Raw genomic sequence first — 22,315 nt, 5'->3', positions numbered from 1 at the left:
TCATGCCTTTCTCCATCCCAAATTTGGCACGGTGCCGTGAGAAAGCAGGTGCATCTGAGAGGAGATAATTATTGGAGTGGCTTTGTGTTCACAGGGAGGATACATACGAGCTATAGCCATTATAAGGGTCTGAGAGTACTTCATTTCCTACCAAAAATCTACTTCACTGCATCATCAGCTGGCGTTTTTTCTGGAACCACAGTCATTCCAGGTCCATCCAACACCACAATGCACTGGCAGATTTTGAGCCAAGAGGCTGGAACTTTTAGGATTGAGGGACATCTTGGATATGATATGGAAAGGGATTCAAAGGAAGGCCAAATGAGAGATCTCATTTTCCCCCAAGATACAAAGAGGTAGTATGTAGAAACATTTACAGGGGTTGGTTTTCCTAACTAGATCATGATGGACACACTATCTGTAAGTACCTTACTTACCTGTTGACATGTTTGTTTTCTGTAGCCCCACCACAACCAATAGAATGTAAGCTCCATGGGGGCAGAACCTTTGCTTTGTTTACTGTCTTCTCTCCTATACTCAGAACAGCAGCTGGCACATACTAGGCACTCAGAAATTCACCCTTGAATGGGCTCAGGTGTTAAAACAATAGGACACTCCCAGCATCCAGAGAATAGGTAGGGGTTGCTGGAGGGAAAGTGATGACTACATGGGTGCAAAGGACTGAAATTTATTGGGACTAGGACATTAGCCACTGCAGTGACAAAATGACAGTGAGCTGCTCAGTCAGTCTTCTGAGGGGGCAGTAAGTCATGGTCAAGTCCAACCACTGCCCTCAGACATTTGAGTGTTATCTCACAACTCTGGATTGGACACCATAGACTCTCTGGTCTCTGATAAGACCCCTTGGGAGCTGTGCAAATGGTCCAGGGGACTATCCATTGCTGACATCTCCTCTGTTGCTTACTTCAGAACCCCTACAAAGCTCCTGTTGTGGAGTGGCACAGCTTGCATTTGAACTTGCTCCTTCTCCTGAAGCTTAAAATCTGTGCATCCACTCATTGTTCCAAAATTTATAACCTCAAGTCTACATAGACATTCCTGTAACCCTTGATGTCCTTAAACTTGTTGCTCCTCAGATTAGCTTGGATCTGCCTTTGGCCACTCTTGAAGGGGACAGTCTCCAGAGTGATGCTGGCCCTGTGTTGAGGTTTGAGGATTCCAATGCTGTAGCATAGAAAACAGAATGTTAGAAAATCATACCCAATATGATAACTCCAAAGCTCTTTCCACTCAGCAACCAGGGCTTTTCTTTCATCATGTTTTAAGAGACTGGCCTTGGCACCCGTCACCAGAAAGAAGGATAGTGATAACCCCAAGACAAGATGGAAGTGAAGGCTGAATACCCCCAGAACTCACAGAACTCTCTGCTGTTTCTTGAAGAGACCACTTCCTTCCACAGTCAGCACACAATCTGCAACATGCTCTGAGAGGGGGTTTGAAAACAGCACCTGTATGGAGAGTGGCTGATTCACAATGGCAGCTCCTAAAACCTAAACAGAAATCCAGGGAAGAGGAAGGGAACAGAAAATTAATCTCATTCCCCAATTCACTAAACCCTTGATTGGACCCACTTCAACAGGAAGATGACTTGTATCTTCAGTGTCTGTTAATGCTTTCTATTATAGTTGCTGGAAATTTTTCCTTGTAGAGTTCTACTATATGTAAGACTAGGACTTTAAAATCTTTCTTACTGTTTCCTTTCTTTTCCATAATCCCCAATGTATTATGACTGAAATATTATCATACTGGGGAGTTTCTATGCTGATGGCATTTTATAGGTCACTTTTTCTGTTATGAATTCAAGAATGTTAGCTGTGCAATTGTGTAAGCAATTGCTCCTTAGATGTATTTCCTGAAGAGCCGGACTTCTGTGACCCAGGTTTTTCCAACTATGGGTTAAAACCAACTCGATGGATTGTTGTTAATGTTTTTAAAGAATGAAATAGAAGAAAATATTAGTGTATATCACACAAGATATTGTTATGTAAAACTTTGTTTCATTTATACATGCATAGATGTTTGTACAAAATATTTTACATCCCTCAACCCAGCATATGGAAAAGTCTGATAAATTGGAGTCTCTAGTGATGTTTCCTCTGCTCCAAGGATTTCATCCAAGTGTAAACTAATCAATCTCAAGGATTCTCATGCATAATTTGAGTGGATAGAATCTTCTTTGGCACTTTTTTATTGCACTTCCACTCCATCCCTTTTCTTCTTCTTAACATAACTGGCGCATTTCTTTTCACACCAGTGTGTGAGTGAAAAGCAATGGGACATTCAAGGCTGTAGACAGATGGAAGCAAACCTGGAAACCCTCCCTAAAACAGACTCCCGTGGCTGGGCTTGCCAGACACACCCCACCATGGGGCCCCACAGGCTCACTTGGCAGGGTCTAGGAGGCTGCTTGGCCTTGGGGAGATAGCACTGGAAGAGATCCATGAAGTCTTCCCACTCAGAGGACCACAGAATGTCACAGCAGGCAGTGTCCTCAGAGGCCAGCTCGTCTAATCCTCTCATTTGACAGTTCAAGAAGCAGAGACCCAGGGCCTTGTCTAAGAATGCACAGCCAGGAAATGGCAAATCACACCTAAGCTGATCTCAGTCAGTGCTTTCCTCCCCACTCAGGTTTCTCCCATCTGAGCTCATAGTTCCTCATGTTGACCCTGGGGAAAGCCATCAGTAGAAGGTGGTACAAGGGAGGCATCTCTCCTTGTCCTTTCCATGAAACCTGCTCAAGGTCCATCCATAACGCCTTTAATGGTGCAAGAGGATGGACATCCTGTCCAATGTTTTCAGATGAATCTCATGTTCTGATAGGGAGGCATCTGGGGACACCAGAAGAGTCAGAGGCAAGAGTCAGAGGCTGATCTCCTGAACAGACTCTCAGAGGGCTTCCACCCCAGCCAGATCTCCAGGGGCCCCCAGACCACTTACATTAATCATGATGCCTGGATAAGCTAAGGTGATGATCTTGTCCACCAGAATCTTTTCTGGACTGTTCTTCTCTTCGCCCAGGGCACTGATGCGGATCAGCTTGTCTGTTGACAGGTACTGGCTATACTGGGAATAGGGAATTCTGCAGGAATGGGTCTTTGCTAGGGAGAAAACAAAAAGATAAGATGAGTGTAGCTGGGAAAATCAGCTAGGCCTTGGATGGATCTGGGGGACCTTTCTTTGGGAAAGTGGCTTAATACAAACATGTATTAAGCCCCAGTGAAGCAGGCACTAGGTTTTCAGGTGAGAGGCTGAGGTCAAGAAAGGCAAAATGGTTTCCCCAAGGTCATTCTACTGGTAAATGGATAAGCTGAGGTTCTAACCAAAGTCTGGAGGCCTCCAAAGCTCAGGCTTCCTCTATTAAAACAGGCTCCTTTCCTTGAAGTAGTAAAGGGAAGGGATTGGGTGGAAGAGAAAGGAGAGAAGAAAAAGAAGAAGAGGAGAAGGGAGGGAGGAAAAGAGGGAGAGAGGGGAAGAGAGAGGAAAGGAGGGAAGGAGGGGAGAAGGAATCTGTGCCGAAGGGGACATTAGGAAGACTGGTGTCACAGGGGTGTGTCCCCAGAATCCTTGTTGGCTGGCTTGTCCCCACTGGCATTTCCATAACCCACTCTGTATACACAGACCATCCCTGTGCCCATACCCAGAGCCCATACCTTCTTCAGGAGAAAGTGTGATGAAGGCTGTGTCCTGCCAGAAAGGGGGCAGGGGGCTGCCATCATGCAGCAGGGACTGGGCACTCAGGTTCACTTTGAGGTCCTTGAACTGGAGTGACATGTTGAGGGCCAGCAGGACAAACCTTATGTCCTGGCCCATGTTGGGCGGGTCGAGCAGCTGGAATTTCAGGGAGACCTGGACTATATCACTGGGCCGAAGGGAAGGCATATGCAGGCTCCGAGGGCTGTCCCCGTTCAATGGCACAGGTGTGGAATGTTGTGAGTCTGCTTTGTGGGGGCCTTCAGACCTTCTAGCCTTCAGCTTCTGAAGAGCTCTCATAAACACCAGCCTCTCCTGGGGGGAACCTGGAAGGACAGAGATGGCACCGGCTGTGGACAAGTCTGACCCAGGGGTGCAAGCCTTGGCTGAACACCGCAGGTGTGTTAAAACCCTCATTTCCAACAGTGAACACTGCCTACCTTGCATCAAGAGCTTTCTAAGTGTCAGCTTTGCTGAGCATTTCACATCATTCATCCTCACCTCAACCATGAGAGGGATGTATTGTTATTATTTATTATTATTATTTTTTAGCAGTGCCCATGTGAAAGTGGTGTCCCCAGTAGAGATAAGATGGCCCTTTAGACCTTCTCTTCAGTTCCATGAAAGGCCTAGAACTGTTTTTTCTTAAATCACTAGCACTGTTTTATTTATTTGCTTGTTTACTTACATTTTGACCCCTTTTACCCATTTCTCCCATCCCACCCCCCTTCATTTGGTAACCACCAATCTGTATTCTGTACCTATGAACTTGGTTTCTTTTCCGTGTTTTTTTTTTTTTTAGACTCCACACATAAGAGAGAAAATCATACAGTATTTGTCTTTGTCTGACTCATTTCAGTTAGCATAATGCCCTCAAGGTCCATCCGTATTGTGGCAAATGGCAAGATATCTTTTTTTTCTTTTTGTGATTGAATAATATTCCATTGTATACATATACTACATTTTGTTTAGCCATTCATCCATCAGTGGACACTTGGGCTGTTTCCATAGCTTGACTATTGTAAATAATGCTACAGTGAACATGAGGGTGCATATATTTTTTCAAGTTGGTGTTTTCATTTTCTTCAGACAAATACCCAATAGTGTGATTGCTGGGTCATATGGTAGTTCTATTTTTAATTTTTTGAGAAACCTCCATACTGTTTCCCACAGTGGCTGGACCAGTTTGCATTCCCACAACAGTGCATGAGAGTTCCTTTTTCTCCACATTCTTACCACCACCACCACCACCACCAACACCAACACCAACATAATCCATATACAGATGAGGAAAATGGGGCTCAGAGAGGTCACATCACTTGTCCAAATTCCACAACTGGCAAACGGCAGAATCCAGGTGGAAACCAAATCTGCCCAGCATGAAAATCTGTGTTCATGACCCCTAGACTCTATCCTGCCTTCTTCACGGGAAAGACAAAGGCCCTTTAAGCTTCTTAAAGATAGCACGGTGTGATTTCCTGTTCTAGAACCAATTGATTGGTCAGGTGTAGACTAATTCCTGGAAATGAGAAACTGAGAAGCCACAGTTAAGAAAGAAAGAAGGAAAGGAAAGGAAAGGAAAGGAAAGGAAAGGAAAGGAAAGGAAAAAAAGAAAAAGAAAAAGAAAAAGAAAAAGAAAAGAAAAATATTTAGGCAAGCTGAGCTCCCAGAGAGGTGTGGCTTTAGTACTGGGGAGGCAACTGTAGCCAAGATATGCAGGAATAGTCACCCATGCTTCCCTAATAATCCCCCCACTGCTTTCACTAAGCAATCACTATCCCCAGTGACTGTCCCCACCCCCACCCCAGTGCATCCCCACAATCTCCCCAGGTAGAGGCCACTTTTTTATCCTCTTGCCCTGGGGGTCATTCTAAGCCTGGTTCCAGGCAGAAAAGGATCTCAAGGCATCTGCTTTAGCAAGAGTGGGCCCAGGGAGATGTGAATCAGATTTAGCTCACCTGTGGTCGGCTCTACAGGCTGAGTGGGAGGAGACCAAATACTGCCTGACTAATCAGCACCCTCAGGCCCAAAGGAATATAGCTCCAAACCCCCAAGCTCACAGTGGAACCCCATGGACCTCTAGTGAATGCTGTCACTGCCCACCTACATCCCCTTGGAGCTTGCTAGTTCAATGCCCATGTGCCCTACTTTCAAATTCTAGCACTTTCCACTCTTTGTCTGAGGCTTTGTTTGCCACCAGAGCTGCTTTAGCCAGTGCATGGAACAGGCCAAAAGTGCTAGGGACTTTACACGGCAAGGAGCAGGCTTCAACCCTTGACTAGCCCCTTGCCTCTTGGATGAGATAAATCTGTGGTGCTGTTCTACACTTTACTCTGAATCCCTGATAGGGTTGCCAGATTTAGCAAATAAAAATACAGGGCCATTTAAATCGAGTTTCAGATTAACAACAAAGAATTTGGGACATGGTTAGACTAAAGCATTATTTGTCCTGTATTTTCCCTGGCAACCCCACTCGCAGAGCTCCCCAGCAGCAGCTGAGCTCCAGCTGCCTGTGCTGCTAACCAGCTTGACGAGGTGCCCTGTGTTGGCTTCCTCCCTTCCCCTATCTCCCTTGCTCACTCTCCTTCCTTCCAGGAGTTCCTGGATGGCCTCGCAGATAAACCACTTGTCCTTGAATCCTTGCCTCAGGATCTGTTCTGGCACCCAGAACAAGATAGCTCCAGAGTGGATGGAGGGGAAGGGGGTGATGAAGAGCATGCTGAGCTGTGTTCATTGCTTGCCTCTCATTGTGTAACCCCTTCCTATGCTCAGACTCTGGAACTTCTCTGTGGGTCCCAAAGGCCCACATAGACAAACCATAGATACCTACTGGCCAGCACTCCTAGCACCTGCTCAGCTAACTGCCACTCCCCCACTTTCCTGATTCACTCTTGATTAGCTTTTCCTCCTCACTTAGCTTCTGGCCTTCATGGACTGTGTATTTTTGATTGGCCTCCCAGGGGGTTGGACCTAGTGCTTGGTCTTTCTCAAATTTTGGGAATTAGTTCACACCTGACTACCTTAACTGTCTATTTGTCCCTGCTGACTAGAGTAAGAAGCCCCTGCCAGGTCTCCCACCTCTCAGAACCGTCCTCTGCAGCAGGTGGGGGTGGGAGTAAACATGTGGCCTTGGTGTTTGTTGGTGGTCTGGACTGTCCTCCAAACACTCACTAAAACAAAGTTAATTAATCAATATGTTACATGAAATTAATTAAATTAACTAATATGATAGGGTTTACAGATCCCCTGCCATCTTCAGAAGGAGGGTAACTTTCCAAGAAGGCAGCCATGAGGGATTCACATCCCACACTGGTGGGATGCCTGTTACTGGCCCTACAGGTCCATGTGACCATCTTGTGGAGGCTGCTCACTGGCCTGTGGGATGTGGGGTGGCGGTGAGCACAAGGAAGTGAGGCAATGGGAACATCTCAACTGAGACCTTAAAACTGAAGGGCTGAGGAGACAAGGGGACCTGGGTTATATCCCTCAGATGCCTTCTGGTTCCCCAGAGGGCCACCCCAGCTGGCTGGGAGGTTCCCTGGGGTGGGGGGGAAGGAGCCCACAGGACTTGGACTCTGGCAGGGATTGACTCAGTCATACCTTCTATGTATTTGTAGTTCTCTGTGACGTCATCTCGCTCATCACTTTGAATGCTCTTGGTGCTGATAAAATTGCCAACAGTATTCGTGTCCCGGTGAATTTTCTGCTCCTTCCCTCCGTAGACAAGCCAAGACATGCAGTCAGCATTGACCATGGAAAAGGCAAAGGCTGTGTCATAGTTCAGATCCACCTCTCCCTCTTTGATGGCTCTGACAGAGGCAGGGCCACAGCAGTAGAGGCCTGAAGGAGAACAGAAGAGCCACGATGGGTCATTGCTGCAGGGTCAGGCAGGGGTAAGGGCGGTTTCTGGGGAGTGGGTTCCACCTTTCTTCTGGACAGCCTCACCATTGCTCGTCTCCTGAGGGGTGGCATCCAGCACCTGCCAGCCTCCATATCCAGGAGGGAGGTCCTTTCGGGCCATCCAGCACTCATTCCACACATGAAAATTCCTGAAGGAGAAGCCAGAGGAGTCAGTGTCAAATGAAGGCAAGAGAGAGCTTGTAGTGCTTGTGTTCTTTCCAGAGCAAGGCAGGGGCCGATGGGTACATGGACCGCTAAATAGAAAGACAGATTTAATGCACCCTAAGCCTTCAAACTCTATGGATGAGTAGTGGCAGCGTTTCCTCCTGTGAGCCTTGACTTGCCCAGAAAAGAGCTTTCTTCTGTGAATAGAGAGTATTAACTCTATATTAACTGGAATTAACTGAAGTTAAATATCCCTCACTCTCTCTCTCCCAAAGGTCCTCATGGCCTTTCTTGTGTGTGCTGCTGAGTCACAGGGGCAGACATGGGTGTGTCTGGAGGTGGGGCTTCAGGCCCTCCTGTAGTCAGAGCTATAGGCTGAGTATTAAATGAAGGAGATGGCAAAGAGGGAAATCTCACCCAGGGCAGAAAGCTGTTGTGATATGAGGATTCTAAACTCAGAATCGTTTTTGTGTTCAGCTATGTCTCAGCCTTCGAGGTGGGGATACAGGGCCCTGGAACTGGTAAAAGTGAGGCAGGTCTGGGAGAATAGCAGGCTTGTGGGCACAGTCCTGCCCCACTATCTGCTGGTGGAGTTTGCCTTGGAAAGAGACAGAGAGGTGGTCTCTCACCAGACAGTGTCCTTCTTCTTATTCTCCAAGATCCTGCCTGTGCTGTCATAATACTCATCTATGATCAGGTTTCCATCTGTGTCGTGGCCAGAGTCAAAGTTGGTGATCACACGGGTGGGGATCCCCAGGCACCTCATTACTGCAGAAAGAGCAAAAAAAAAAAAAAACCCAAACAAACAAACAAACAAACAAACAAACAAAAACAAAACTCCTGTGGGCTGTGGATTCAGGAATTCTATGGATTCCTGGATGTAGGGCCCTGGGCCCAGGGAAACCATTCTTTGGCACCTGCAGGACTAGTCAGGGGAGCTGTCTGGAGCACTGGGTTGATGATATTGCCAACCTCTCTCCCCACCTTCCTGAACTCCTCTCCGGGGCTCATGGAAGAGACACTATGCAGAGGCTGGGCTTCCGGTTGCTCAGAGAAGCACTGCCAGGGCCCACAGAAACTCTAGCAAGTTGTGAGTCCCTGACTTTGCAAGCAGCACTGGGCAGGCACGACTCCTTTGGCAAGACTACTCAGTGGCCTGACTTGGTCTTGCTCATCTCTTGGCTGTGAATCTCCATCTTCAAACCAAATGCTAGAATTTCAGCTCAGACCATCAGATACTTAGACAAAGGGTCTGTGGCTTGGATTCCCCTTTTCTATGGGTGTATTGTCTTGGAAGCTTATAAAGGAAAGTGTCACAAAGGAAGGCAGAAAAGGAAGGAAACTGTGTAACAAAAGCTTAGAAAAGTGAGGGTTTGTACCCAGTAGAGAAATTCTAGAAAGGAGGTACTACATTGTTTTTATTCCTGAGAGGGCATCTTTCCCTCTGCCAGCCAACTTCTGTGCTTTGTCCCTTGCCATATTTCCCCCATTCTGCACTCTTTAAGTATAGCAATATCCCCCAGCCCATCCTACTGCCAATGTCCTGGGGACCCTGTCCCTTCAAGTCCAGCATTGGCAGCCCACCCCATTTAATAATAATGATGATGGTGATGATGATAATAATAATAATAATAAAATTCAATAATATCAGCCAGGCATATTGCTATATTATCCTCGGGACAACTCTACACAGAAGCTACCATTATTATCCTCATTTTAAAGATTAAGAATCAGGGGCACCTGGGTGGCTCAGTTGGTTGGGCGGCCGGCTTTGGCTCAGGTCATGATCTTGCAGTCTGTGAGTTCGAGCCCCATGTCAGGCCCTGAGCTGACAGTTCAGAGCCTGGAACCTACTTCGGATTCTGTGTAACCCCCCCTCTGCCCCTCCCCCACTAGTGCTCTGTCTTGCTGTCTCTCAAAAATAAATGTTAAAAAATTAAAAAAAAAAAAAAAGAATCAGAGGCTAAGAGAGTCACCTGGGTGGCTCAGTTGGTTAAGGGTCTGGCTCTCGGTTTCTGCTCAAGTCATGATCTCACAAACCGTGAGATCAAGCCCCTCCTTGGGGGCAGTTTCTCTGCCTGCTCAATCTTAAAATTGAGCCTACTGAAGATTCTCTCTCTCCCTCTCTCTATGCCCCTCCCCACCTCACAGGTGTGCATGCTCTCTCTCTCTCTCAAAACAAATAAATAAACTTAAAATAAATCAGAGGCTAAGAAAAGTTGGCAACCTTGACTAACGTCAAATGGCTAGGAAGTGGGAGACCTATCACTCAAATCCTGATTTCACTGCTGGGCTCGTACTCAATTCTGAGCCCACCTCCCAGTATTGTGCACACAGTTCAGCATTCTAGTATTTTTCCCTTATTAAACATTTCATGCATTTTCCTATGTTAACAAATATTGGCACAATATTTGCACAAAGCCTCTCCAGGTCAGGGTGTAGAGACATCTCTGGATATAGCTCGGAAAGAGGGGGAGAGGATCCCAAAAGGGAACCTGGAGCTCTCCTTGGCACAGCTCTGTGCAAGGCCAAGGAATGAGGGCAGGGAGTGAGCAGAGCTGACAAGTGAGTTGTAGGTGGAGGTAACACAGGACCGCCTCAGAGGGGAGGGTGAGGTTGGAAAAGCTGCCACTAAAGGAAATGGGACAGGAATAAGGCAAGAGCACTCAGGTGACTCAGGAGCATTGCGTGAGCACATTTGTGCTAAGATTACAGTCAGGAGGGTGGGTAACACTTCTGATAATAAGAGAAGGTGCCAAGGAGGGATGGGCAGGGAAAGCAGGAAACAAGCCTCCATTCTTCACACCAAGTGATGAATTCACAAATAGCCACATGAACTGTCAGTGGTGGTATCAGCTTGTGCTCAACAAGGCTGGATGAACCTTTTCCACCTGAACACGTGGCATTGTGCCCATGGCACTCTGAAGTTCTTTACCTGACTTAGCACATGACTTGTGATGGTTTGTTTATGAGTCTGCCTTCCTGAGAGGGATTGTGTGATATTCGTCGTTATCATTATATGACCATTAACAACACAGAGCCAGGCCCGTTTTGCAGAAACTTGATGGTGCATCATTGCTAGATGGCTGAATGAGTGTCTCACAAATCTTCTGCCTGTTCTCATGATTTCTGACTTTGCACAGCACTTTCATAATGACTGCGCCCTATGCTTTAGGTATCAAGCTTGACTGTCAGTAGAGCATAAGCTTTGAGTGGTGATGGATTTGCATTGATCCATTCTCACACTTTTGTCATCATGGAGGACAACAGCCTGTCACCATAAACCCATGGTGAGGCTAGAATGGTTGCTCACATGGGGAGTGAGTGAGGCCTTGCTTCCATACCACACTAAGAGAGCTAACAGCACTCAGATTTGCATGAAGTCATACACTGTATTTTTCCCAGGGTCTTGCTCCCTCTGTCCTCCATGCTCTGTCCTCCCACCAATAGCTCATCTTGTCTTGTGGATTCACCTCTTACTTCTGTGCCCACAACTCCTGAACTTGAATCTTGAGCCTCTGTGGAGACATCGCTGCTTCTAGACACATGCCCAACTGAGCTTGTCTTTCAGTCTTCTCCATCTTCTTTGCCGGTTGATGACATCATTATCATCATCATCATAGTGCCAGCCATGGTGCCAAGCATTGCATGGGCATGATCTCATTTATTCATCTCCCAAACCCTGTGGTTATCCCGACTTTAAAGAGGAGAAACCTGAAGTGTAGAGAGGTTGAGGTCACGTGGCAGAAAGAGGAGAGCCAGGGCAGGATTTAAGCCCCTGATTCTCTGATCTCAAAACATCCCCATGCTTCTAGCTACAAGCCACACCACTGCAACTTCACTAGGCATCACAGCACCAACTCATTCTCAATACACCTTCCTCTGTCAAGTTTTCACTGACTACTTCATGCCACACTAACTTCCCTTCTCATGCTCTCTCTTAATCCAGTCACCTGTGCTGCATATTTTATCACTGGATGGAGCTCTCTGTGATCTCCTGTATTTGTTTTATCTTGTCAGCCAGATTACAAATCCCCCTAGACTAGGATTTATATCAGATGCTTTTCTTGATATTTCTTTGTTTCCAACACAGTGCTGGGTACAAAGTAGATGTTCATTAAATCTGTGTTGACATGTATTGTCTTTAACCTGTGAATAAGGTTTCTGCAGACTACCAGTCCTAATGACTCACAGTTTGACATGAGACTCAGGTGACTCACTAATAATTTTGGGGGAACTGAGTACTACATAAAAGGGAGGTGTGTGTGTTTGTGTGTGTGTACACACATGCACGCAACCCTCACACAGTCATGCTTAGATAAAGGTGGACCAGATATAAGAATCTGGAAAGGCCTGAAGAGTTCCCAAGGTATATTACACCATACCACACTCCCAGCATGAATTACTATGTCTTTTCACTCAGCCATTCAGCACTCATCCAGTGCTCATGTCAAGCCACTGTGATTAACCAGGCAATGGGTTAGATGCATACACAAAAATGAAAGACATTCCTGTCCTCAAGGAGTGCAGCTTCACTTTTGACTGGTGATGGACATAATCCTGATGGTGTATTAAACATGGAGTCTGTTTCAGGACTAGCTGTGAAATCTTCTCACCAGTTCGTTTTCCTCCCCCATCTCCCACCAGCTCCCCATGTGGAAATGTGGCTCCAATTTTAAAAGAGAAATCAGTGGAAAGTTAGAGTTAAATCTGTTGAAATTCGCTTGATCAGCTTTGCTGCCACACTTCTATGGCTTAAACTGAAGAATACAGTCAAACTTCAGCTAATGGAGTTGAAGTGTTTGCATTTAAATATGATGATTTTTAGCATCTTTTAATTTCTCCCCAGAAGCATCAAGCTTCCAAATGGTAAAAGTATCTTCTCCTCCCATGCTTCTAATTGTTCCTTAAACCAAGATGGTTATATTGTCTTGGTTTTTCAGATACGCCTTCACAAGTTCATATTAGAACTGTTCTTGTTTGTCTGCAATGACAATGAATCCTAAAACTGCTTTAAAAAAATAATGTCCACTAAAAAAATTACCAGGCATGCAAAGAAGCAGAAAAATATGACTCATAACCAGGACAAATGTCAATCAATATACTAGATCTAGAAATAACAGAGAGATTGAATTAGCTGACAAGGACCTTAAAATAGCTATTTTAAATATTATAAATATGCTCAAGAGGAGGTAAAGGAAAACATGACCATAAGAAGAGAAATGGAAGATAGAAAGAAGATCCAGTGGAACTTCTAAAGATGAAAAATATAACATATAAATATTGGACAAAATATTGCACTATAACAATATGCTTTTTTTTTTTTTTTGGTAAGAACACATTCAGAGACAATGTTACATATTAAATACATCAAAGTGTTTCCCTATCATGGAGGAAGGTGAATAGGAATGGGTTGCAAGACAAAAGTGAGGAAAAACTAATTGATTAGTTAATTAATTTTTTAAAAAGGGGCCTGAACCAGACCTATTATAATAAATATCATGAAATGAGAAATATGATTAATTAACCCTAAACACTCCAAGGAATGAAAGAAGGAAATAAAGTAAAAAAGTGAGACAGATGATGGGGAACTGAATTTTGGGGGATGACTAGAAACACCTTGTGAGCAAGATCCAGTCAGATCTCTGGAGCCCAAGAAGCTGAGATTAAAACAGTATCAGGCTAATTATAATAACTAATATTTATGTAAAATTAACTATGTGCCAGGCATTTTTCTAGGTACTGGCCAAATATTAACCCACAACCTGGTAAGGGAACATTCCACACAAGTCTTGATGTCTCTTTAATCAATGGAGAACAATAGTAGATTTGTGTTTGAGCCAAAGGTTGAGGCAACAAAATGCACCAGGACTGGGGCTGAGATTCCTTCCTTGAGAGCTAAGGGCTCAGTGAAAATGGTGAGGACAAGAGTTGTATTCAAATGAAGATAATGAGGTACTTTATAGAGGCTACTACACAACTGAGTGAGAAGAAGTCTTAGGTGACATGTAGCCCAGGGGTGTTCAAAAAGTTTTAAGCAGAGGACCCTACATGCAAGGTAAAGCGTTAAGTGGGGATCCAATATACAAAATGTACTCATGGGGTAGTTTTGGGTGAAGAGAGGAGGGCCTAGCTGTAAGCAACACAACCTCCTCATCTCCCACACCATTTCCCACCATCCTTCCCCCCATGCCTCCTGGGCCACCTCTCTACTTTATAGAGCAGGGGATTATGCCCCATAGACCTGTTCATAGTCAATGTTCATGTCTTCCAAGTCGCTGCTGACCCTATCCCTACCCGTGCAGCTGTGGGCAGGAACAGACCAGGCATATCCCAGGATGACTGCCTTAAAAAAAAAAAGGCAAAAAACCAACTTTATTGAGATATAATTCACATACCAGAACCCTTGTAAAGTGTACAATTCAGGAGTTCTGGTCCAAGATGGCAATGTGGGAAGACCCTGAACTCATCTCCTCCACAGACACACCAAATCTACGCCTATTTATAGAGCAATTCCTCTTGAAGAAGAACTGAGGGCTGACTGAAAGCTTCTGCACAACAAAAAATAGACCACACAGAGAGTGGCAAGAGAGAGGGGGACTTGGTGACCAAGGGAATCCCCACTCTGACTCTGTAAACTGCAGTGGGAAGGGCTAGTATTGAGGGACTGTGAAAAGATTAGTCTGCCCTGGAGCACAGAAAAAAAGCCACAGTATAAAAGAGCAACTGGAATATAAAAGAACCAGCCCTAGAACCTTGACAAATGGCAGGGGAGCTGCTGGAACTCTCTCCAGGTCCCTTGTAGCAGAGAGTGGATGGCCAGAACAGGAAAAGCCTGATGACTGAGAGCTGTGGGTGGCCAGCCCTAAGTACAGAAAAGGTAGACCAGAGATTTGTCTGAAATTCCCCAAATAACAGCCAACTAATTGAATGTCAAAGAAAAATCCTGTTCACAATTTGATGCATGCACGTTTTCCTTTTGGTGATTTTTCATTAGGAACTTGACGTCAATATGTTGACATTTAAAAAGGCAATTCTGCGAGGCAGAGCTGCAGGGGGGGAATGCATTTCTGAGTCAGACAAGAGTCACTTGTTCACTGTAAGCCTCAGTTTTCTCATCTGTAAAATAATGGTAATGATATCTACTTTGCAGGCGGTTGTGAGGATAGAAAGAGTAAAAGTGCCCAGCATATGCCTGAAGTGCAGAGGATGCTGGGTAAGTGGCAGTTGCTAGCGATATGTATGTATTAGTATCTCCTAGTGGTTACAGCATACCAGACTTGGATGTGAGACTGGCTCTACTGCTCCATTTCCCTATCTGCAAAGTGGAGATGATGATGATGATGATAGAACCTACCCCATATAGTCATTTGAGGGTATCAAATGAGGTGATCCTAGCTGATGCTTACTGAACATTCACTGTAGCCAGGCACTATTAATTCTTAGCACATTCCACATATCTCAGTCCTTCAATAACCCTATTCAGTAGGTACTATTACTTTCTCCCATTATAAGTCTGAGGCACTAGCCCAAGGCTACTCAGCCATTTGATGGTAGTGTTGGTATTTGAAAGCAGTCTACTTCCAGAGTCCACATGCCTCACTATTATTCTAGGTTGTCAAGATTTTAACACAGTGCTTGGCACAAAAGAAGTCCCCAGTGCACAGTGCCTGGCACAAAAGAAGTCTGCAATGCACATCAGCTATAGTGATTGTGAAATAAAAACAATATTACTAATAAATGTGCTTTGGTAGCTCTGTTGGGCTAAGGAATTTGATAAATCCTTAACTTTTAGCGGAGGATAGAGGTTGGGTCTTACCTATTTTTGTATCTAAGAATACTTAAAGCACAGTGCCTAGCTTAGAATAAGGACTCAATAAGTGGCTGGATGAATAAATGAGTTTTCAAACAGATATGCTTATTAATATACACCATGGTGGCCCTTTGGGGGAAAGCTGCTGTTGCCTGAGCTATCGTTGGATCAAGCCACATTTGACCCACTTTGCCCAGCCCTTTGCTTCCCAGGTCACAATGCGGCCATGATTCTCATAAACATTTTAATTGGTCTGCTCTCATTACACAATCTTCATTCACTGGCTCCACCCCTCTCATTGCCCGGTTCCAGACAACCACACCCAAAACCCTGGTCCTCTCCCTCTCTACATGCACACTTGGCCCATTAGTCTTTAGGCTTTTCCACACAAAGGAAGGTTCCCTCTCCAACATGCACAAGACTGATCTGTTCTCTGCCTACCAGTCCTGTGCCTGCTCCCTGGATGACTCAGACATCCCAGGTCACTCATATCTCTGTGGCTCTGGGTATCAAAGCTGTTGAATTCCTAGTTTCTTGTCCCTGGGCAATCAGAGCCTCCAACTCAAGATGGGGCCCTGCACTTGAAAAGGAGGAAGAGCTCCTCACCAACCTATTTGAAGTCATCCTCTGTGGGTATTGACAGAAACCTCCTTGTGCCCTTGGACAGAGCCCTGGTGCTCTCTCCTCGGCAGCTCAACAGCCGGGCTGTCTCTAAGGCTTCCTCCAAGAGCTCAGAGATGGGCTCAGCACATACAAGCACACAGACTGCACCAGGCTTTGTCATACAGGGAATTTCTACATGAAAGGCCTGAGTCTGCAATAAACGTGAAGCTGTGGCAGATCTGGTCTCCCTGGAATGGACTAGAGACTCCTGTGAGTGAAAGCTGCTACTGGCCTCTTTCCCTAACTAAGAAGAATAAGAACTTCCTGACTGTGACCCAAGTCAGATATACAGATATGCATGCCTGGAGGCTGAGAGCAGCCTAGGTATGGGGGTCAGGGTGAGGGTGAGAGCCAATAGCAAGCTGGACCCTGGGTGAAGCAGAAGGCCTCCTCCTGCTGTCTCTATATGTGACTCATTTCTAGGTGTCACTTGCCTCAAGATTCACAGCCACCCCTTTCTTCTGCTTGCTCCTCCTGCTATCTGCAAATCAACTTCCATTTGCCTTCTTTTTCCCATACATATTTTTTTAGCTTTCCTTCTACTAGTGTAGCATCCACTTCCTATCGGAAAAAAGCTGATCTCCTGTTTTCTTCCATCCTCTACCTCTCTGACCTGAGTCAGGCCTCCAGGCCTACTGAGCATGAGACAACTCCAAATTCAAGGTCATTTTATGTCAACTGCCATCTTTCCCTGGCCCCATGGCCCATACCACCACTCCGATATGCATTTCCCTCCTATGTCAAGACCACTCTCTGTGCTCAGAAAGGGTACTAATCAGTTTGTAAGCTTTCTAAATACTTGGCCTTTCATCTCATTCCTGTCTTGGACCAAACAATTTCCAGCCAGGCTCCTAGGTTGTCCAAACTCAGAGGAAGAGAAAGGACAGGAAAGTGTTTAATTTCTGCCTCAGAACCATCCTCTGAAATAAGTCCAGATACATGAAGCCGGGGTCAGTGAGAAGACGTTTTTACAGAGGGGCTTCCTTCCAAACATTTCTCTAGTGGGAACTGTGCAAGACTGGGACAAGAATGGTTCAGAGGTCTAAGACATGAGCCAGTACGTTACTTGTTCTCTCCATGTCGCCCTTTCCACTCCCTACCTGTGCACATGATGGCAGCAAAGACCCAGCACTGCCCATAGCGCACTGGCTGGCAGCCTGTGGCATGCCACTGTTTCAGGATGGCCACACTGCCGGTCCACTCTGCAGGGTTGATGCCATCTAAATAACTCTCACTCCAGTTTCCATTAAGCACCCCATTGTCATCGTTGCTGTTGATCTGAAGAGAAACCATATATAGAACCATTAGAAGCATTCTTTTGCTCAGCAAGATGCGATGTGTGGGCTGCTTTGCAAGGTCTGTGGGCCTGAGACACAAAGGACTCTTCAAACTGGTTTTACCTGGGAATTTCCAGACCTGCTAGGGAAGTGGTGGGGGTAGGAAACTGGCCATTCTGACTTGTCTCCACTGTTAATTAGTTGATCATTCTATTTCTACTACCCCCTGCAAAGCTAGAGGTTGGCTCCAAGAGCTCTTAAAAATACCTCAGAGCAAAGGAAATTTCGAAAAAAAAAAAAAAAAAAAAAAAAGATCAGTTCCTAAACCAAAGTTATACTCAGCCTTTCCTGAAACATTAATTTGGAATTAATGAAGGTAATGGCCCACACCCAGCTATTTCGGAATTCAGCTGAGAAAACCTGTTACCCATATTTTTTCATTAGCCTCCTCCAAACTGGCTTTGCCAGAGGGTCCCTGCTCTCGACTCTTCACCCCACCCCCATTGCAGAAGACAACTGTCAGGGGGCACCCCCCAACACACACAGCTTCCTCCCTCCCTAGACATACCCTGGGTGGACAGAGCCAGACCCAATCTCACCATGGCACACACCACTCTGCTGATGTAGACGGGGCTTCCCCGCAGGGCACAGTCTGTAGCTGGATCAATCTGGAAGTTCAGACTCTTGTCTAGTAGCTCCAGGCAGATGTCTATGATATTCTCTTCAAACTATAAGAGAGATGCAGAGAAGCAAAGCTCCCATGATTGGCACATGTAGATATGACAAGAAATTCATGACCCATCCCACCCAACTCTCCAATGGAGTGGTTTGCGGAATATGATCCCATTTGTAAGGTAACTGTGTCCAGTAGCACAGACATAAACTGCCTCCTAAGCAGGTGCAGGATCTCTGAGCTCTGGTGTCACAACTCACCCAGTTTGAATGTCCTACAAATCAAATCGCTGGTGTTCTTTCCAATGAGTCTGACTGGCTAAAAAGTCAGTTTCTCCCTCTTCTCCTCTCATTCCTGGAGCCTATGGGATGTTCTTGATAAAACCACGTTGCCTCATCTTCTACCTCCACTTGCTACCCCAACTCACCATTGGCAGCTACTGTTGAGGTACTGGCATGAACTAGCCATGGTACCTGTGACTCAGTCATGCTCTGGAATGACTAATAGTGTGTGAGTTATGGAAGCTTCCCACCCAAAGCAGGCTGACTTGTCCTTCAGGCTTGGTGTGAATGACATTTTATCTGAGGCCTTCCCTGACCCTGAGCCTTTAATGTCAGTTATAATGATGGAGCCAAGCTCTGTCTTGCTTGCCTGAGCATATACTCTGTCTGTCTCCAGCTGTCCTTGTAACTGTATGCCCCAGACCTGGCACAGTGCCCAGCATATAGTAAGGACTCCATGCATCTTGGTTGAATGAGAGTAAATGAATGCATTTATCCCCATGTAATATTCCCACTGGACAATAAACAGGATTTAGGAACTTTCTCTGACCTATCTTCCCCAGGGGAGAGTTTAATCAGTTCACTTTTCTGCTTTAAAGTGTTCAGAGGCCTCTAGACCTTCAGAATCAAAACTCTAACCTCCCCTAACAACCACATAAGACCCTCCCTGATCTGGCCCCTTGTACCTCTCCAGCCTCATGTCTCAATTCCTCCTGCTTCATCATTTTGCTCCAGCATTACCAGATTCCTTGTAACCCTTGCAGCAGACCAAACTGTTTCTCACCTTTGTGTTTTTGCTCATGCTTCGCTCTGCCTGGGGTATTTTCCCCACCTTTCTTCACTTGGATAACTCAGTTCAAGCATCTCCTTTTCTAGGAAGCTTCCCCGATGATTCCATTCCCAGCCAAGTGCTCCTCCTCCGGGCTCTCAGAACATCCTGTGCCCATCTCAGTCTTTGCATATCCCACTGCATGGTAAGTAACCTGCTTATGTGACTGAGTCCCCACTATACTATGAGCTCAGGGACAGCATTCAATTCATTTTCATATCCCTAACATCTTGTACTCTGCCTGATATTCAGCAGGCATTCGATGTAAGTTCACTGAATAAGAGACAGGAAGAAAGGGAAGGAGCCAGGGCTCAAAAAAAAGCAATTTCTCACTTCTGTTGCTCACAGATGATGGTAGGTTCCTGTCTACAGGGCCTCTCTGGATCCTCATTTGCCTGTGCTGAGTGAGGGGTTGGGGAGGTCAGTTGGTGCCAGTTGAGGCTGCCACGTCTCATCTTGAAAATAGCCACCTCAGGAGGCCTACACTGTGCCTGAGACCACATGTGTTGGAGTTCTATTTGGGCAAGTCCAGGAGAGGGACTCATATCAAACAGACACAAGGCTCCACAAAGGATTTCCCAGCCAACAGCCATCCGGCAGCCAAGACTAGTCTTCCTCCAACAGTGTTGTGGTGCTGGATCCCAGTCTTAAGAACCCTCTTCCCTGGCCTGGCCCTGGACTTCCTGGAGCACCTGTTGTAGGCTGAGCTTTATGTGGGAGGCAGGCCTTGCAATAAGGCAGGAGGAGTTGCAACACATTCCGATTAATGTGATGCCGTTTTTACAAATACAATCACGTTTTAGAATATGCAGAAGAAACAAAACATGGAGGAACATACACCACTCTGGTGATGGTGCTTAGCATGCCCTTTGTGTTCTAAGTACCCATTTTAAATTTTTTTTAATGTTTATTTATTTTTGAGACAGAGAGAGACAGAGCATGAGCAAGGAGGGGGCAGAGAGAGAGAGGGAGACACAGAATCTGAAAAAGGCTCTAAGCCCTGAGTTTCAGCACAGAGCTCAACATGAGGCTTGAACCCATGAACCACAAAATCATGAGCTGAGCCGAAGTCAGATACTTAACCAACTGAGCCACATAGATGCCCCTAAGTACCCATTTTTGTCACGTTTCCTTGTAAAGTTTTTAAAACAGCTGTGTATTACTTTTATAATGAAAAGGATATTGGGGCGCCTGGGTGGCTCAGTCGGTTAAGTGTCTGACTTCAGCTCAGGTCACTGTCTCACAGTTTGTGGGTTTGAGCCCCACATCAGGCTCACTGCTGTCAGTGAGGAGCCAGTTTTGGATCCTCTGTCTTCCTCTGTCTCCCTCTCCTCTGCTCATGTGTGCTCACTGTCTCTCAAAAATAAACTTTTTAAACAATCTTTAAAAAAAAGGAAAAAATATCTAATCAAAACCAACAAAGATGCAATAGTAACCAGGAAGGAAGTACATCACTGCTCATTAACATTGCTTTTGGCTCAGGTTCAGGGACAAGTTTCCTCAGTGTGACGGAACTGATTCTAGGGTCTGTGGTCTAGATAATGAAGATGAAGTGAGAGAGGCAAATGGGGCCCAACTGGAAACAGTTTAACAAACAACCAGGCACTGCCATGGCCATCCTCATTATTGTCCTTTTGTCCTCATCATCATGGTCAATGGAACTCCCTGGTGGGTGCCTTTAGCTGTCCTTCCCCCTTAGATCCTGATGTTCAAATCAGACATGATCAGCAAAGAATATCCTCCGACTCATTTAGCTCCCTGGAGTGTCATCTCACACTTTGATGTTACCATTTGTCCGTTCTGGGTGAGCCCTGCATGAGAAGAACCCTCCCACCTTGCTCCTGCTCCCCACTTCCCACAAGCCCAGGGCCTGGATGGGCTATGAATAGGGCTGAGACTCACCTGTCCATAGTTCCAGGGACACGGGCGGATCCAATTCTTGTTCCCTTGGTAAATGAAGCCGTAATCATTCACGACATACTCCTGCCTCTGGGGCTCACTGTCCAAGTAGACAGAATCCCCTAGGAATCAAAGTGGCAGGACACAAAGCAAAAAAGTTATCGTTCCCTTCCTACCTCATTCCCATCCCCAGAAGGCAAAGTCCTATGGAAACTGAGCTCTGGGGATGGCACTGGGTGTCACCAAAAGGGGCAGAAGAGGAGGTTTCATGGAGAGACCCACCTTCTACAATCCCTCAGCACCAGCAGCAGGTTCAATACAAACATGAGGTTGAATAGTGAAAATTTACCTTCAGTGGAATTTCTTGGTTTTCAAAGCACATTTACATCCTGACCTAATTAAGGGTGGAGGGAACAGGCTCAGAGTGATAAGTAACTTGCCCAAATCACATGTAAACACAGAGTGAAATTTGAACAGAGTCCATATGTCACCATATTCCATGATTTTTCTGCTACATTCAACTAAACCTGACTGGAAAAGAGCAAACCAGAATTTAGGGGTTGGCATTAACCTCCTCATGCCTTTTATAGGAATTTAACCTAAGGACAGCATTTAGGAAGTACACAGAGATTTGGATGCTAAGCTGTTTATTTGAGTACTGTTTGTAACACTGAAAAGCTGGAAACAACCTAAGTGCCTGGTTCTGGGAGCTTGTTAAATAGCCATGTCCACCACAGAATTCTGTACATACACGATTAATGTAAGATTACAAAATTGTACATATAGGCATCGAAATCTACACGTGATATGTTAAGTTATGTTAAGTTAAGTTAAGTTAAGTTAAGATATGTTAAATGGGTTACATAATAATGTTACAGCATGAATTGACATTTGTTTAAAACATATTTATATCAAGGATTTTGAAGACTATTCTAAAAGATGTTGATAGTAATTTTTTTTTTCTTTTTGCCTGTTGGTATTCTCTAGATTTTTTGGAATGAGCACATATTGCTTTCACGATATAAAAAAAAATTTTTTTAAGTTGAGAATGAACAAATAAAGGCCATGGGAGTAGGTGTCCTCTTTGCAGTGTCCTAGAACAAT

General features: G+C 45.4%; 1 protein-coding gene across 2 annotated transcripts in view; it reads right to left on the bottom strand.

The window, feature by feature from the left end:
- Positions 1-672: 672 nt before the first annotated feature.
- Positions 673-22,315, bottom strand: part of TGM5 (transglutaminase 5) — a 31,850-nt gene continuing 10,207 nt past the window's right edge. For both annotated transcript variants that reach the window (XM_006932597.5, XM_019832585.3), the window contains 10 exons: positions 21,215-21,333; positions 18,129-18,257; positions 17,353-17,530; positions 8,406-8,544; positions 7,657-7,760; positions 7,312-7,551; positions 3,672-4,037; positions 2,959-3,119; positions 1,378-1,511; positions 673-1,185 (listed from right to left, as the gene is read on the bottom strand). In XM_006932597.5, the coding sequence (XP_006932659.3) occupies positions 1,032-1,185; positions 1,378-1,511; positions 2,959-3,119; positions 3,672-4,037; positions 7,312-7,551; positions 7,657-7,760; positions 8,406-8,544; positions 17,353-17,530; positions 18,129-18,257; positions 21,215-21,333 (1,724 nt within the window). In that variant the 3' untranslated portion in view covers positions 673-1,031. The remainder of the gene's footprint in view (positions 1,186-1,377; positions 1,512-2,958; positions 3,120-3,671; positions 4,038-7,311; positions 7,552-7,656; positions 7,761-8,405; positions 8,545-17,352; positions 17,531-18,128; positions 18,258-21,214; positions 21,334-22,315) is intronic.

Source organism: Felis catus, chromosome B3 (genome assembly GCF_018350175.1).
Source record: "Felis catus isolate Fca126 chromosome B3, F.catus_Fca126_mat1.0, whole genome shotgun sequence".
In the NCBI taxonomy this organism is placed as follows: Eukaryota; Metazoa; Chordata; class Mammalia; order Carnivora; family Felidae; genus Felis; species Felis catus.
This window is presented reverse-complemented; position numbering and strand designations above follow the sequence as displayed.